Source organism: Salminus brasiliensis, chromosome 20 (genome assembly GCF_030463535.1).
Source record: "Salminus brasiliensis chromosome 20, fSalBra1.hap2, whole genome shotgun sequence".
Classification (NCBI taxonomy): domain Eukaryota; kingdom Metazoa; phylum Chordata; class Actinopteri; order Characiformes; family Bryconidae; genus Salminus; species Salminus brasiliensis.
The window spans coordinates 19,962,510-19,979,599 of NC_132897.1; the positions used below are offsets into that span (position 1 = coordinate 19,962,510).

Genomic DNA, 17,090 nt, shown 5'->3' on the forward strand with positions numbered 1-17,090 from the left:
CATCTGCTGAACGCCATCTAATTAAACCAGTCTAATTACACTGTCTGTAATGAAGCCTGCAGCTGATCAGTGTTTATTAAGCACTAACAATATCCTCAATATGCTTAGAATATAATATTGCATATCATGATAACAATTTATCATGATACGATAAAATATTGTCATATTTCTCAGCTCTAATAAATAAGAGAAAAGATTAATCCCATTAATGCCATGAATCCCATTTTGGGATATTTGGCTGTGCCAAGTCCACCAAAGTCATGTCCAGAACAGCACCACAGCCAGGCTTTTGGACTGTACTGGGCTACATGTGAACTTTTGAGGGGAGCAGTACTTGGGCACCAACTGATGACCTTTCACAAGTCCACAGGAACACAAGTACAGACAAGATCGCAGGTTCAGAACCGGCAAGCAAACTTTACTGTGGGTGCATGACTTCGTCTTCCTGCTCCGGGACACGTTGGTGTCAATCAAGCCCTTCAGAAAGTGGGCGTCTCCTTTTCTGACCGTTTCATTGGCTACACGCTGACGGGGGCGCAGTCTCGCCGACTCCGTCGCCGCCCAGCGGTTGAGCGTACAGTGAAGTCAGGAGGCGGTTATTTCTGTTTCTGTAAATTGCTGCTACGATGCAAGATTGATAGTGACAAAATGCTGCTGCAAGCTCTTAAACCGTCTCTCCCCTTAATCCGGAGCAGGGGCGCTCTGTTGAGGCTCTATCATGCGGATCAAGTGGCCACTCTCGGCTCCCAGGCTGATGTGCAGTCTCCCGTTTACCAGGTAGGCCAAGACTGAAGCCTCGGGTTGGAGTAGACGCGTCTGGGCGGGAGGAGTGTGACTCTCGCGGAATGACTGGGATGTCCTTGGCCGCTTGTGCTGCCGATGCTCTGTAAACGGGCTTGCTTGGGAGAATTCATTGAAGACTTAGTAAAGTGTTTAAACAAAAACAGGGTATATTACCTTCAGTTTGGCTAAAAGTAAAATAAATAAAAAAGTATAAGTAAATAAGTAAAAAATAGGAACTTGTGCACTTGTGAAACGAAGAACAGCTGCCAACATTCAGGCATTAGGTTTTTATATTTTTTTATTTTTTTTATCTTAAATCACTTTAATGTAAGGAAAATCATTTTCTGTGTAATTTTTTTTTTATTATTCTGACCTGTTAAAATGTCACCCTAGGAAAACTATCAGCGTATGCAAGCGCTGGTCCAGGAGCTGAAAGACCGATCAGAGAAGATCAAGCTTGGTGAGCATCTCTTTTAATAGCACTGAACTTTGTATTTTAGCAGCTATAAAATTGGATTTTTGAGTCTTTAGTGTCTGAACACGTGCCTGGTGTTTTTGACGGTGACCTTAGCAGAACATAGCTAGTGGTTTGTTTACACCTGTGGTGGCCAACCCTGCACCTGGAGATGAACCTTCCTGCAGTGCATCAATAGCTCATGATCTTGCATTTGTAAAGTGTGACAGTGTGCATCCTGCAGAACTGCCTGTACCTAGCTTCTAATTCTTCTGCCTTGGTTAAACAGCATAGTTTGCAAATAACAGTGATATTCAACAACCCGCTTCAGCATGATCATCCGTCCATCCATTCATCTGATCCATCTGATTATCGCCTTCAGCAGTCCTTGATTAGTTGAGTGAGGTGAAACCTGCAGAAGCATGTGTTTCATTAATTACAATTGCATTAAATCCAACTGCGATTCCAATGCCGCTATTAGAGTTTCAAGTATCTGCAGATACCGAGTACCGATACCGATACCACCTCTGGCTTAAATACTGGATAGACGGCTATAAATCCTTTATAAGTTGTATGTTTTCATATCATATGCCAAAAAAGATCTAATAAGCTTGAAAGAACAGGGTTTGTTGGTTGAGGAACTGCACATTAGAAAATGTCAGAGCTATGAAAAAAATAAAATGGCTACAATGCAGAAACACGTGCAAGTAGGGAAGCGTAATCTTGCTAAGCTTAAACTGCTTTTTAGTCACTGTTTAAAATTCACATTTCAGAGCAGTGGAAAAAAGGCCACTTTAGAAACAAAAATTGCTTATGCAGCAATTTCACATTCAAATGCACGTCTCTGTGTAAAAAAGGTACTAGTTCAGTGTGTGTTAGTCTTTAAACAAGCTGTTTTTTTGGTGTCCAAAAAACACCACATGGAAGCATAAAGTGCTTTATTAAATGTCTGTTAATGGTAATACATATTTTTGACTATACAGTCAAAATTGAAGGGCATCAATAAGCTTCATGGTATCGGTGCTCTCTATTGCCGATGCAATACTGTGTGCAAGTGCCAGTATCGGCGCGGATACCGATGCGGTATCGGTATTGGTGCAACACTACCAACAGGAAAAGGAAAAAACCTTGATATTTGAAGTCAGTTTTGAGCATTGCTACTATAAAAAAAGTGCAAAATGTGACTGTGACTTTATATATGGAAAAGTGTTGATGACCAGTGATTGACAACTTAATATTTCCATTCACTCTCACAGGTGGAGGCGAGAGAGCAAGGAACTTGCACACGTCCAGAGGAAAGCTTCTGCCTCGGGAACGAATTGATAGACTGCTAGACCCGGGGTAAACACTGCATGACATTTTGAATTGACTGTCAGTGAGCTTGGACGATCATGTAAATTGACAAATCATGATTGTCTGGAATAAGGCTGCGCTTACACTAGGCATTTGCTGGTGAACTTTGGCAAGAGAAATTGCATTAACTTCAATGATACTTTTAACTTTGGCAAACTTTGACACGTGATTTTGAGACCGTGTCCAGTACCGCTGCTGCTCTGGCTGCGCTGACCTCTGAACGGGCAGCTCAGCTCTGAAGACCCAAGACTGGGGGAATACTAATTGCAGCCTTTTCTGTTGTTTATATTTTTATATTTTATATATTATATTATATTTTTATATTATATTTTTTATCATAGATCACAATGACTGACCATAAGATCAACAAAAGAAATGTTTAAGTTACTATGTAATTCAACCTGAATTATTGACTCAACGCTAGCTCTCAGTATTTAAACCTGTGGTTTGACAATTAATCAGTGTTGTAACCCATCATTGCTGTCATGCCAAAAGCCTTGTTAAATTTCAGTAGCAGTCAATGTAGAAAGATGTAATTAATTAGGGAATTTTAAGGCATTTCTATTGGCCCATTAATCATCAAATTCTCACCCAGTATAACGAACAACTTTCAGATTCACATTATGTCAAAATGAAGAAAGATGAAAATGGAGATACAAGGTTTTTGCAGGACAATGTCCTGCTTTCACAGATTTAAACACGGTCAGTATCTTGCAATAAAATGCTCTGTTGCTCCAAACTAATCACTGTTTTGTCTCTGGGTGCAGCTCTCCCTTTCTAGAACTGTCCCAGCTTGCTGCGTACCAGTTATATGCTAATGAAGAAGTTCCTGCTGGAGGCATCATCACTGGCATTGGACGAGTGTCAGGGTGGGGAATACTGATAAATTCTTTAATGACATTTTATAAATAAGCATCCTCCTGAACTTGAGCTAAGCGAAGCAGTGACATCACTATTCTGAGATTAAGGAAGGATAATGCATCTTTCCTTTCTGTCCTCCTGGTCTTTACAGGGTGGAATGTGTGATCGCTGCAAACGACGCCACTGTTAAAGGAGGTACTTATTATCCGATTACTGTAAAGAAGCACCTTCGCGCTCAAGAGATTGCGCAGCAGAACCACTTGCCATGCATATACCTGGGTGAGTTAGAGAAGTGATACATGCATATTGCTACTGTCAATATTTTTTGTTACAATATAAGTTCTCCATGGCTTGAACCCTGTAGCTGCTCTGTACACAGTGTAAATACTTCTGAATGAATGAACCAATAGAATTGCTCTAAATTATTTGGAATAACCTCTTATTTTACATTGACATCCATTCAAAGTTAAGAACATGTTTGCCTTCTGCTGTAAAGGATTACATGTTGTTCATTGGACAGCGACAATATGATGTTAATTTTTTTGTTTTGTCTTAAATACAATGGGTGTAAAAATGCATGGATTCAGCTGCATTTATTTATATTACAGTTCATTCAAGTTCATTCAAGTTTTGACACCACTAGTGTTTAAATATGCGCACCCTAATAAGCAGTTTTGTCTTCAGTGGATTCTGGGGGTGCCAACTTGCCCAGGCAGGCAGAAGTGTTCCCTGACCGAGATCACTTTGGTCGCATCTTCTACAACCAGGCCCGTCTGTCCTCAGAGGGCATTGCACAGGTAATGATCCTCATCTGTACTGTATTCTTTTAAAGGTATGTCCATCACTGAGAGTGCACTCGAGACACTGCAAGCTATGTTTGATCTAATTAGACCCTAAAGAAAAAGATCTTTTTGTCCATTAAAATGTGTTATATAACTACGTGTGACTACATAAGTAGAGAGAATACCAGCATGTATTTATTATTTTCAGTAATTCAGGAACACTATTTTTGTTTGGGCACCCTTCAGACAACAATGTCTAGATAGTTTGAGAAACGCTGTGTGTAACCACACCCTCTGTCTATTCCAGATTGCTGTAGTAATGGGCTCCTGTACAGCAGGGGGTGCCTATGTCCCTTGTATGGCCGACGAGAGCATCATTGTAGGCAAACAGGGGACCATTTTCCTGGCCGGACCCCCATTGGTAAGTTTAAATATGTAGAGTACAGTTTGAATGCTACTGTGAAGCACAAGGGTGGATCTCTCATGCTTTGGTGTTGCGTCATAGCGTGAGTTCACTATTAACACAAAGTGCTTTTAAGGGCTTCAGATTGACATGGGACTACTCTGAATAATCTACAATAGAAGACATATAGTTTTTGGTCACTGCCTAATTCCTTGAATTATGTAGTTATAAATATGAACATACATGGAATTCATTTTACTCTAAAATATGGAAAATAGTTGAAATAAACAGAACCATTATATTTTTAGATGTACCCATTGATTCAACTGGTACTCCATATAAAAAACAAATAACCATGGCTTTTTATTACAATGGTAAACAGCACAGTGTTGCAAAATGGGTGAACCTGAATAGGTTTTGTTATATGTGTTTATGGTAGGTAAAAGCTGCTACAGGTGAGGAAGTCTCTGCTGAAGTCCTTGGGGGTGCTGATCTTCACTGCAGGTAGAATTTAAAAAAAGAATTGAACAGTAGTATTTATTTCCTATTGATACATTGAGGTTCCCTTAATCAGTCTCCCTTTCTCTACAGAAAGTCTGGGGTGACCGATCACTATGCCATAGATGACCTCCATGCTCTTCATCTGGCAAGGAAAGCTGTGCGTAACCTGAACTACAAGAAGAAATTAGATGTAAGTGTGTTCTTACAGCAAGCAGATCTCGGAATGGGATGCATGGCCAAATGCAGTTTTGTGATATTTGTGAAGACATCTTCATTATCTTAATAATGTTAAGATCTTTGTCTTTACAGCTAACTGAGGCTCAAATCACACCCCTTTATAGGATAAAGCCTCAAGTAAAGAGTCTTAGGAGTTTTTTGGCTGTTTTTCCATGACTGGTTTATCCGGGTTTGCTTGCTTTACCGTTTGCTTGATCTTAGCATGTTGCTAAATTAAGGTGGGCCTGGTTATTTCCCACCTGTTCAGAGTGTGACCCTATCACTCACCACCAGATCGGATCGGGACATCCCTAATTATGTCCCCAATGCATATTGCTTACATCAGTCTAAATCTCTGTATCTCTGTATTTTCATGGAGCATGCAGTTCTAGAAGAACTGGTGACACCTGCCACAAGGATCGTTCAGTAGCACAGCAGTAGCATATCCTCCTATTGTGAAGTTGTTTTACTTAAAGCGGCCACCGATCATTTATTCAAAAACATTCCCAGGTTACTGTGGAACCTCCAGAGGCACCCTTGTTCCCAGCAGATGAGATTTATGGCATAGTGGGGGACAACCTGAAACGAAACTTTGACATAAAAGAGGTACTGTCTCTCTTTCTCTTACTGTCACATTTCAGATCATGTCATTACACAGTTACTCTAATGGGTTTACTGTAGCTGGCATGGATTTTACAAAGATATTTAATTGCATTTTTCAGTTGTACTTAATTGCATTAACAGGTGATCGCCCGTATTGTTGATGGCAGCAAGTTTGATGAATTCAAAGCATTCTACGGGGACACGCTGGTCACAGGTATGTGACCTTATACAATACACAAGACCATAATGAATGAAACTTCATTTCTGAGCTGTTACGCTATTATCCTTATGACTTTTTTTCTCTGCCCTGTTTTTTTTAAAAGGTTTCGCACGAATATTTGGTTATCCAGTTGGAATCATAGGCAATAATGGAGTCCTGTTTTCAGAATCAGCAAAGAAAGTGAGTATTGTGTTGCCTTTTCCTCTCCGAGATGGTGCCAGTGGATTTAAAGCTTGCTCAGATTTACTCTTGCCAGTCACTAACGTATCACTGCCTTCTCTGTCATTGCTGTTTTGGGTGATGGCTGAACATCAGTTAATGATCAATCAGTGATGTGTTAAGGGGGGTTTGCCAATCTGTGCTAGACTATGACTTCAGTTGGTTTAAGTAGAGAGATTGCTACAGTTGTGCTCCCAGTTTCTACTGATTCAACTGATTGGGGGGTTCTAAATAAAATTTTCCAGCACGCTGTAAATAAATACCATGCTTTGCGCTCCCCCTTGTGGACACCTGAGCACATGCATTTGTTAGCAAGCTATCGAACGTGAAAAAAAACGGCTGTAAATTCCCTCTGTCACTGTCATTGAAACATCATCATAATTCTGAAGCTTTTTAAAGGTTAAATAGCTACATAATGTTGCTTTAAAATGGTTTAACATGAGGGTCCAATTACATTACTTTTTTCCCAATTAGGCAACTCATTTTATCGAGTTGTGCTGTAATAGGAACATTCCACTGATCTTCCTTCAGAACATCACAGGTAAGAATAAACGTATTCTGAATGTATGTGCAGACGTTTTAGGCACATAAGCACATTCCCTACAACCATTCCTTAGAGCAATAAGAGTGTTTTTTGCTTGTAAAACTTGCATAAGATCACACTAAACCAGATGTGAATGCAGATGTGAGCTAGTTTTTAGAACAAAGCTTGATTCCAGATTTATCCAATTTACCAAAGCAGTTGTTGGAAGATAGCTATAAATAATACTAGACTCCCTTGAGGAGAGCTTTGGAGATGCTTTAATGAACCACTACATTTTCACTAAAGTACAGTACAGGTCACTACAGTATGAATGTTGCAGTATTCATTGTAATATTAGTGTTTTACTCAGTAAATAAACACTTCCTGCCCAGATTAGGAACTTTTTACTTCTAACTTTAATGCACAGTTCAAGTGCAGCCAACCTGACTCCTCCCATGTATTATGTATTATTTCCAGGCTTTATGGTGGGCAAAGAATATGAGGCTGGAGGCATTGCTAAGGATGGGGCCAAGATGGTAACCGCTGTGTCCTGTGCCAATGTGCCCAAGATCACGGTCATCATCGGAGGATCCTATGGGGCTGGAAATTACGGCATGTGCGGCAGATCCTACAGGTGCTTTATGCTAGTAGTTCTTTCTTAGCTGAGTTCTAGCTGAGTCTTGCTTTTACTCTTGTTGATGGTGAGGTGTTTTACTTTGTAGTCAGGGAGACAAAATACACGTATTGTCGGATGAAAGACATCAGTGTCCCATTATTGTAATCATACAGTAAGTATACAAAGAGCAGTACTCACTTCCACATATCAAATTACCTTATTTTGTTACATTTTTGCCCTCGCTATAGTCCTCGATTCCTCTATATGTGGCCTAATGCACGCATCTCAGTGATGGGAGGGGAGCAGGCAGCAAATGTGCTGGCCACCATCACTAAAGACCAGAAAGCCAGAGAAGGGAAAGAGGTGAGCATCAGCTTCCCTGCAGTTGCAGATTCAGGAATGTTGTTGAGGATGAAGCACTTATTTGGTGTGTGTGTGTGTGTTTGTGTTTGTGTTTGTGTTTGTGTTTGTGTGTGTGTGTGTGTGTGTGTGTGTGTGTGTGTGTGTGTGTGAGTGTGAGTGTGTGACCTTTTCTTTTTGCAAATATTGCTCTAGTTCACAGCAGAACAGGAGGCAGCTATGAAGGAGCCCATTATCAGACGGTTTGAAGAGGAAGGAAATCCATATTACTCCAGTGCCAGGTAAACATGCATAACAAGTGTAGATGGCAACCCCACTGTTTGTCATAACGTACCTAGTGAACTTCTTTAAATGCCAGGAAGTGCATTTAGTGAGTATTTTAAGTTGTTCTTTGATCAAATCAGAGCTTTGACGACTGTCTGGTCACGTAAAAATGAAAAGGGCAAGATGGATAAAAATGTAAAAAACAAGACATGATGAATGTAAACATAGAATCTATTAAAAGTAGACATTTAAGAATGTAAGGGTGCAAAGTATGGGATATGGTTATAATTAGTATAAAGATATGGCTTTGGTTGGGGTGAAAAATAGTCAGATGTTTATTTTAAACATCCTTAAATGGAGGTTCATGGAAAAAATAACAAAAAAACCTGCTCTGCTTTTAATGGCTGGTTCACAGCACCATGACTGTTTACATAGGCTGCATAGCACAATCATAGCTTAGCAATGCAACTGGAATTATAGAACATTGTAATAATATTTTGTAATAATTGTAATGCTGTCCTCCTGGTGTCCTCTCGGCATGGTGTGTGGTTAGCTAGCTGAAGAGATAGTAGACAGTCGGCAGGGTCAGCTTTTAGCCTAGCATCCTCTCACTTGGCTTCCTCCCTGGCTTCCTCATGAGCCAACAGGGCAGTGGTGGCTCAGCGGTTAGAGCGCCAGTCTATCGATAACAGGGTTCGATTCCAGAGCTCGGCAAGCTGCCACTGTTGGGCCCTTGAGCAAGGCCCTGTACCCTCTCTGCTCCCCGGGCGCTGGAGTTGGCTGCCCACTGCTCTGGGTGTGTGTGTGTGTACTCACTGCCCCTAGTTCACTAGTGTGTGTGTGTGTGTGTTCACTACTACAGATGGGTTAAATGCGGAGGACACATTTCGCTGTACAGTGTACACTGTACAGTGACCAATACGTGCACCTTTACCTTTACCGTTCCCTTTAGATGGGAGAGGGGCCGACTGGAGGATCCACAGTTGCAGGTCCCCTCTGGTCAGCCTTCTTCAGTTAGCCTAGCATTAGCTTTCAGCCTATTTAGCTTTGCCCTTTTTTGAAGCTACCTTTACTACCTTTTACTATTTGGTTTGTCATGCAACAGTGTTTAAGGTTTTTTTACAATATGTCCCTTTCATGTGCTGAACTCTTATTATTCAACTATTCAACCAATCTAGGGCATCTAAATGTTGACCTTTGCACATTAATCTTAATCTTAATGTTTCTACTGTCATGTCATTCCCCTCCTGCTTACTTAGACTGTGGGACGATGGAATTATTGACCCTGCTGACACACGCCTCGTCCTGGGCCTTAGCCTGAGCGCCGCTCTCAACGCTCCCACACAGAAGACTCGCTTTGGTGTCTTCAGAATGTAAAGCTTAAAAAAAAAAAACCACACACACACACCTGGAGTTTGGATCTCATTCTTTCTGTGGGGGAGAGGGAACACTAACTTTATACTGTGTACAAGTGCATATTTTGTCTTTTAATCCGTTAGAGATGAGGAGTAAAATGAATACAATTGTCTTCTGACTTGTGTTTGAGAGGTTTTTATCTACAAAAAATAAACAATTAACTTACTGAAGGGCACAGATTCATAAGGCTGCTTTTATTTTGATGTCAAGGTGGCATAACACCTATGCTGTTTGTATAGAAATACTGCCAGTAGAATAGGTCTCTCTGGAGCAGATAAACAAAACCTATAGGCACCATGCCTAATGCCATTATATACAGCATGGAGCTGTGGAGCAGTGGAACTGTGTTCTGTGGAATGATGGTTAATGCTTCATCCAGTAATTGTTCGGAGGAATTGGGGAGGTGGGGATGAGGAGGGGTGGTGATCATCCAACAGCTTGACCTTCTTAACACTCTTGTCACTCACAGCAATGCTCCAAAATCTAGTAGAAAGCCTTCCCTAGACAGTATGTTTGTATGTGGAGTTTATGGTGCTCCACATGTTGTCTATTTACATACATTGCGCAGCTAGTTACAAAAAGACATTGTAAAGTTTGCTGTTGCGTTACTCTTGAGAGTTGACATGTGCTGGCAAGATTCCCAGCCCTAATGTTTGCCCAAATTGTCTAAAACTAGTCCAAAATGTCCAATGTTTTTTGGTACAGTTTAAAAATCCAAAAAGGCAATGTAATGAAGTAGTAGAAACTCTATGAATAATAGGCCTTCTGTTCTGTTTTCAAATACACTCCATCATCAGACATTTTCCAGCAAAGTGCTTCAGTCTGGAACTGCTGTACAGTGTAATGACCTGTACACTGCAGATTTCCAAACACCTACGGGTGTAGAACTGCTCGTGGACATTATAATCATGTAGCTGTAGTCTGTCATTCTTGATAATAATCTGATTGCCTGAGTTGTCATGTGTGACATGTGCAACACATTGGTCTGTGAGTTTTCTGGGTTGCTGAACCTGCGCTGTAAAGACTATTAAAGTAAAGACTATTAAAGCACTGTGCAAATATAACAAACGGAAGTGTCAGTATTGAGAAATGACTATTGTACAGTAGCAGTAGAGTTAATACAGTAAATACAGCATCAGTAGCTGGTTTTAGGTCTGGGTTGACCCCTTACCCTGTGTATTGGTCGATATTCTAGGTTTCACTATCAGCATCAGTATAAAAAAAAAAAAAGTCAGATCAAGCCATCTCCATTTAGTCAATCAACCATGTTTATGCAGTATAAAATGAACAATTTCAAGAAATGACGGCTGTAAATTATTCAAAATCTAACAAAGCTGTTGTATAAATATATTCCATCTTGAATTTTGGGGACTTAAAAAAGCAGAGCCAATTAGAAAAGGATGTCATGCTTCTACGCTCACTTTGTGCACCGAGACAAAGTGATCATATCCAGAGATAATGAGGAACCGCAAGTGCGTTGCATGTGAGCCATCGAGCTGCAAAATAAACATAAACACACAAAGTTCAGGTTATAAAAGCAGTTTAGCTTGAATGAAACATGAATGAAAAGCGAAGGAAGATAAACTCACAGAAATGTCATTGGTTTGTAGGCTGTTCTCCGTCTGATCTAACTCTGAAACACAGAATTCACCACAGATCAGCATCTCTCTTCCAACACTGGATTATCTTATTGACGTCTGTGTCTTCACCTTTCTCTGCCATGACTTCAAATTTATCTGCCTCTTCCAGGGTGTTTTTCTCTATCCTTAAACGTTTTACTGTAGAGAAAAACATACAGGTTGTTTGATGATACATGGCTAATTTCCCAGACCCAGATTAAGCCCAAGCCTAGACTAAGTTTGGGGTCCATCCATGTCTGCAGAAACCGGCCCAAGTGGACAAGCTTCTGACTTACCATTAAAACTGTGAACGGAGATGAGCGATACTTTCATGTTATCTGGGAATCGGATGATGAACTCTTGAGGAAACATGCCTGTGGACATCCAAAACGTCTCAGTTTTCCTGCAATGATCGTCACATCACAGGGTCAACAAAAATTCCCATTTCACAACAAAGACAAGCAGCCAAACATCTGTGTGGCTCTCTTGATTTTTGTCTGATGCCGTAGCCATTCAGATATACCTACCGGCTAAGCTCTGTAGTGGCACCATGAGCTATAGATCAAGAAAAACCGAAGCAAGATGACAGGAAAAGAGGTTCCAAGCTTATCTGAATGCAGTCTAGAACCTTTTCTGTGAGGATTTGATTGCATTCAGCCACAAGAGCATTAATAAGATCCACAGATTCACAAGTTCATAAGAATTAGGAAGTTTTCTTTAAAAACAATAATAATAATAATAATAACAATAAAAAAATGAGCCTCATTTTTTGTATCTGTCCTTACAAAACACCAGAGTTATGATGTTTTATTGGCAGTTATATATGATAAATCCCGTTGCCATGGTAAATTGGACAAATCCCAAATAGGTAAATATTTGTAAACGTCAAAAATGTAAATGTGCTATAAAAAATTGACAAATAAAAAACCTGCCTTTTTTTTTTTTTTACTAATTGTTATTTTTTTAGATGGCAGTTCAAAAAAGAGTACTTTTAAAAATGATCATCAAAATATCTTGAACTTTTATATGAAGTAAAAAAAAAGTGCACATTTAGGAAGAAATTCCCGATCCGGATGTAAACATGATGACAGTAGCTGACAGACCACCGATCAGCTCTTCGGGGGGCGTTTCACACAGCAGGATTTCTCCAGCTCATCCAGGTATCTTGAGCCCAAACTTCAGGACGTCTTTACTACGCTCTTCTTCTACAGGACAGTCCTGACTTCGGGTTCAAGTTATCTGGCTAAAACGAGAAATCCGTATTTGCAAAATACCTCTGGCAGCTCGGAGAAGCCCTGCTGGGTAAGAGGGGCCAGTCGGTCTACCGTGGTTTAACGCTGATCTCCAGCACGAACACGAGCACACAGCCGAACTCACCCGTCTAATATGTTTTCTGGTGGGTGGTTCTCGTCGCTGGACGTAGCCAGCACGACCTGAGCACCGAACGAGCTGAGCGCGGTGTTGATCATGGCGCTAGCTGGCAGGTTTATGGAGAGAGTGCTAACGGCTCCTGGCGGAAACCTGGCAGCTCGTTGCTAAGCAGCATCTCGAGCCGTGTCGGTCGCGCTCTGTGAACGTCATCAGCGTCACTCGCGCACGTTGTGTTCGGTCAGTCCTCTGCTCCAGTAGCTGCGCTCTCTCTCTCTCTCTCTCTCTCTCTGTGTGTGTTTTTGTGTGTGTGTGTGTGTGTGTGGAGGGACTTCATGGCCAATGGAACGAATGAAGTTGTCTTTTGTCGTGGGACTGGACAGGTAAGACAGGTGAAGTTGAGACCGGACAGTGTGACCGGGTTAAATTGAGCCAGCTGGGCTTTATAACGGGGGCTCATTTCATACTGCTGGCTAGGGAAGCTAGGCTAGGCTAACTAGTAAAAGCCTAGGTTGAGGGCCAAGCTAAAAGTAAAGAGCGTGAAGAATTATTAAAGGATATTTATAGGAGTGTAAAGTCCTGGGCGGAAATTTCAGCTACGACGTATTACCATATTAACGCCCTGTCTTTTGTCCTGTACGTACTGTTCTCCTGTCGCCAAACGAGATCAGGTGTATTTGGAGTTTGAGCACAAATTATATTTAGCTTCAGACATAAACCATCCCCTGTGTTTAATAAATAAGTCCCTCAATTTCAATAATCCCTTCCCTCTAACAATGATCTAGTCCCCTCAGTTCAGAGGGGGCACCCTAGTTGGGAACTGAGGGGACAGGTTGTTCAATTTGGGAAACACATATTCAGTTTTTTTTTTTTTTATATTAAGACTAGAGCTGGGCATAATATGACGATATATTTAATCGTATTGTGAGAATAATAACTGATCAACTGTACCTTTCATTACAAACAGTGTAATTAGACTGCTTTAGGTAGTTAGGGAAGTGCAACAGTGGAAAATGTATTTAAATACCTTAATATAGACTTTTTACCATATTGCCCAGCCCTAATTAATGTCTTGAGTCTTGTGATCCACTGTGTATCTTGTGTTGTGAAAATGCACACAACTGCCTAGAAGTCCTCTCTGCATAACAGTCACTGGTGTGTCGCCATGAAAAAGGTGCTCATGGGTTTTCTGTACATGATTCTAGCAGCAGGCAGCTCAAGGCACAGGCACAGTTACACACACACACACACACACACACACAAGATGCTGTGAGCTGGTGTAAGAGCCAACATTGCAACCTACAGTCTTTAGCATGGGCCATGAAGGTGCTCAGACCAGTAAGAAATGAAAACAGCTCCACGGACATTGAATAAAGCGTTGGATCATGAAACCAGAGCTGCTTCGGATATCAAAAAGCATCTCCAGTGAAACTGCGGCTGATTTGACTGCAGTGCAGTGATGTACTTACATTGAATATTAGAGTATACCTGATTTATTACTGAATATCAGCCTGTGTAAAGTCCTGTTCAGACCAGATTAGGTTTCTTGGAAAGCTGGGAACATATAAACACACTACAGTATAGAAAAAAGCAAAGCAAGTAGTTTGTGACATTTGTAAGTAATTATTGTTGTGAATATTGTCTGTCGTCTTTAGAGTGAAGATTCCGACATTTGGGATGACACCGCTTTGATAAAGGCATACGATAAAGCGGTTGCATCCTTCAAGGTAACACAGGACTATTGTATTTGTGCTAATATGACCTCTCTGAACGAGTTCAACCTAATGCCTTCATGTTTCCCTCTCGACTGTTCCAGTTCTTCTCAGGTGTGTGGTGTTTTCTCCTCTTTTCCAGAACGCACTGAAAGGGGAGGAGGATATGGCTCCGCTTAAAGAAGACAAACCTGGAACTAAACGCAAAAATAACAAAAAGAACAAAAGCAGAAAGCGATGTAATGCATCTCCTGACAGAGAGGTAGTTCTAACAGTCCATGTGCTGCCAGTATTGTCTCTATAATTTTCTTGTGTGTGCATCAGATTGAGCCAGGACCTTTCCATTATCTGTCTTGCAGTGGAATGTCGGAGACCCCTGTTATGCGTTTTGGTCCGAGGATGGAAATGTGTATGCTGCTACCATTTCCTCAATCAACCCGGATAATGGCACCTGCGTTGTGTATTACACTGAGTATGGTAACGAAGAGGAGCAGAATCTGAAGGACCTTCTGTCAGAGCTCGAAGATTTGGAAGAGGAAACCAAAAAAACAGACGTACGTGGTCTATTTATTATGTTTCTCATGCATGTTGGTCAGGTATACAAAAGTTAACCAGGTCAAATTACAGGTCAAAGAGGCTTCAACGGAGGAGAGTGACACATCATCTACTCCACACCAGTCTAATCAACAGAAACACAAACCTAAAGGCAAAGCTCCAAAGGGACCTCCCATGTGGGGTCCTGGCTTTCCCCCTGGCCCTCCTTTTGGACCTCACGTCAGAATGGTGAGCAAACCCTGCTCTTTTGTCTGTAGCATGTTTAGTCTGTACCTTTTTTAGTAGCCCCTTTCACATCCAATGTAATGTGGAAAGGTCATGTGGTCTGATGAGTCCAGAATGACCCTATGCCAAAGCAAAGGGTGCATCAGGGAAGTGCATGAAGTGATGCACCAGTCACCCATAGTGCGCCCTGTACAAGTCACTAGAAACAGTGTTGTGATCTGGGGTGATCAGTGACGCTGAGTACCGGAATTTACTAAATGATCAGATTTGTTCCCCCCTCACTTACTTACTTATCTCCTTTAGTTTTAGTAGTCTGGAGAAATGAACAGTATATTGCAGCAAGTTTTCTGAATAGTCATAACCATTTTCTCTTAAGTCTGACAGCAGAAGAAGAGGAGACCCTGGACCTGCTCTCCCTGGTTGGCCTCCAATGATTCCTCCTGGTCCACCGGTAAGGCACTTGCTACAATTGTAATTTCTATATATCCCCAAAATCTGATCTGAATTTACATGAATCTAGTCAATTAGCCAAAGCCTGTTTGGTGCCCGAGTTTTTTTTTTTTTTTTTTATGATTGCACTGATGCTATAAAACTAATGTAGCTAAGTAATAGATTCTCACAGCTACCAGTTTAGCATAACACTTGCTCTGATCTTTGAAAATGGATAAGTAGTAGTGTCAGCCATTACATTACTCATTAAGCTCCAGTGCACAACAATCAAAAAAGCACCAAAGTGTCTTGACAGATTTACAGTTTTTGGTGTAAGAGAGATAATTGCATAAATTAGTTTCTTACTTTTAAGTATCTGAGTAATAACATCTTTCCTCCTCTTGCCTAGATGATCCCACCCCCTCCACCAATGAGTCCAGATATGTCAGACGGTGATGAGGCCTTAGGCAGCATGCTGATCTCGTGGTATATGAGTGGCTACCACACAGGATACTACTTAGTAAGTGTCTCCAATCACAGGGAATCCACTGCACCAACCAAAATACCACTTAGCCGGGGTAAAATCTGGCTCGAATTAATACATTATATGCCCGCTTGTGGGTTTAAAAGCAACAAAAAAGGGGGGCGAGGGTAGTTTTTGAAGCTCTCTAACATTTGTCATGCGTTTGTTGCCTTACAGGGCTTGAAACAAGGCCGCAAAGAGGCTGCAGCAAAGAAGTCTCATCACAAATGAGGCAAACAGGAGCGTATCTGGTAAATGTTCCTTTTTTCTAGGTTTCCAGACACATGATTTTACACACATTTGAGACTGAATTAAAGGGAACATATGTACAATTGTAAGTGTGCTCACTTGAGCTGGAAATTGATTACGATCAGAGTGTATTTGTAGGTGGTGTAGTCAAAGCATAATTTCTTTTTTTTTTTTTTTTTTTAATATTTGAATCAAATGATTTAGCTGAGCTGTAGCAGCTAAGCGTGATAGAAGGAATTAAACATTTACCTTCATTTGGTGAAAGAAAAAAGGTGATATTCCAGTAGAAAATAGAAGGTTCTGCAGCCGCTAACGCCACTGCAGTTTGACTCCTCACTCTTAAGGTGTATAATACAGACATGAACAGCAGCTGAAAGGAAGACTTCTCTGTTAAATACTTGTTAAATTAACTTGACTACCAGATCAGCCAGAAAATAATTTTTTGTAAAGTATTTGGACACATCAGTGGTTTACTCCTAGGGCCTAACCTAAATACTGCCTGACTGCTTGAGCTCTAACGTCAGATTTTATTCATATATTTCCTGACTGAAAGGATTTAACACCATGCACTGATCTTTGCTCTCTCCAATACATGACTAAATATATTTAAATAATACTTGTGAACTTCCATCGCACATCGCACTGCTTGGTTGTTGTTGGGGTTTTCTCTTTTTGTAGTCTTTTCCAAGCTTCTTGCATCTTGACTTGTTTAATCATATTTTTTGTAATTTCTCCTGCAGGTTGGAATTGACTTCAGCTATATGTTGGATTCATCTCGTGTTTTGTATTCTTTGTACATAAATGAATTAAAAAGCTGTTATGTTAGTATTTTCTGC

At 40.8% G+C, this 17,090-nt stretch overlaps 3 protein-coding genes across 3 annotated transcripts; 2 read left to right on the top strand and 1 right to left on the bottom strand.

The window, feature by feature from the left end:
- Positions 1 to 560: 560 nt before the first annotated feature.
- On the top strand, positions 561 to 9,749 carry mccc2 (methylcrotonyl-CoA carboxylase subunit 2). The gene is made up of 17 exons (XM_072664814.1): positions 561 to 777; positions 1,177 to 1,243; positions 2,494 to 2,578; positions 3,358 to 3,459; positions 3,603 to 3,730; positions 4,136 to 4,248; positions 4,541 to 4,654; positions 5,076 to 5,140; positions 5,228 to 5,327; positions 5,864 to 5,959; positions 6,098 to 6,170; positions 6,280 to 6,356; positions 6,870 to 6,936; positions 7,396 to 7,552; positions 7,783 to 7,897; positions 8,090 to 8,175; positions 9,418 to 9,749. Exons 1-17 carry the CDS (start codon positions 649 to 651, stop codon positions 9,533 to 9,535), a joined length of 1,692 nt encoding a protein of 563 aa, XP_072520915.1. The 5' UTR covers positions 561 to 648; the 3' UTR covers positions 9,536 to 9,749.
- Positions 9,750 to 9,766: 17 nt separating this feature from the next.
- Positions 9,767 to 12,769, bottom strand: hspb11 (heat shock protein, alpha-crystallin-related, b11). Its single transcript, XM_072664816.1, has 5 exons — positions 12,571 to 12,769; positions 11,490 to 11,596; positions 11,284 to 11,352; positions 11,164 to 11,207; positions 9,767 to 11,070 (listed from the first exon to the last, which is right to left on the bottom strand). Exons 1-5 carry the CDS (start codon positions 12,660 to 12,662, stop codon positions 10,978 to 10,980), a joined length of 405 nt encoding a protein of 134 aa, XP_072520917.1. The 5' UTR covers positions 12,663 to 12,769; the 3' UTR covers positions 9,767 to 10,977.
- Positions 12,765 to 17,082, top strand: smn1 (survival of motor neuron 1, telomeric). The gene is made up of 9 exons (XM_072664815.1): positions 12,765 to 12,944; positions 14,217 to 14,288; positions 14,416 to 14,535; positions 14,633 to 14,827; positions 14,901 to 15,056; positions 15,430 to 15,504; positions 15,892 to 16,002; positions 16,183 to 16,256; positions 16,995 to 17,082. Exons 1-8 carry the CDS (start codon positions 12,897 to 12,899, stop codon positions 16,234 to 16,236), a joined length of 831 nt encoding a protein of 276 aa, XP_072520916.1. The 5' UTR covers positions 12,765 to 12,896; the 3' UTR covers positions 16,237 to 16,256; positions 16,995 to 17,082.
- The last annotated feature ends 8 nt before the right edge of the window (positions 17,083 to 17,090 follow it).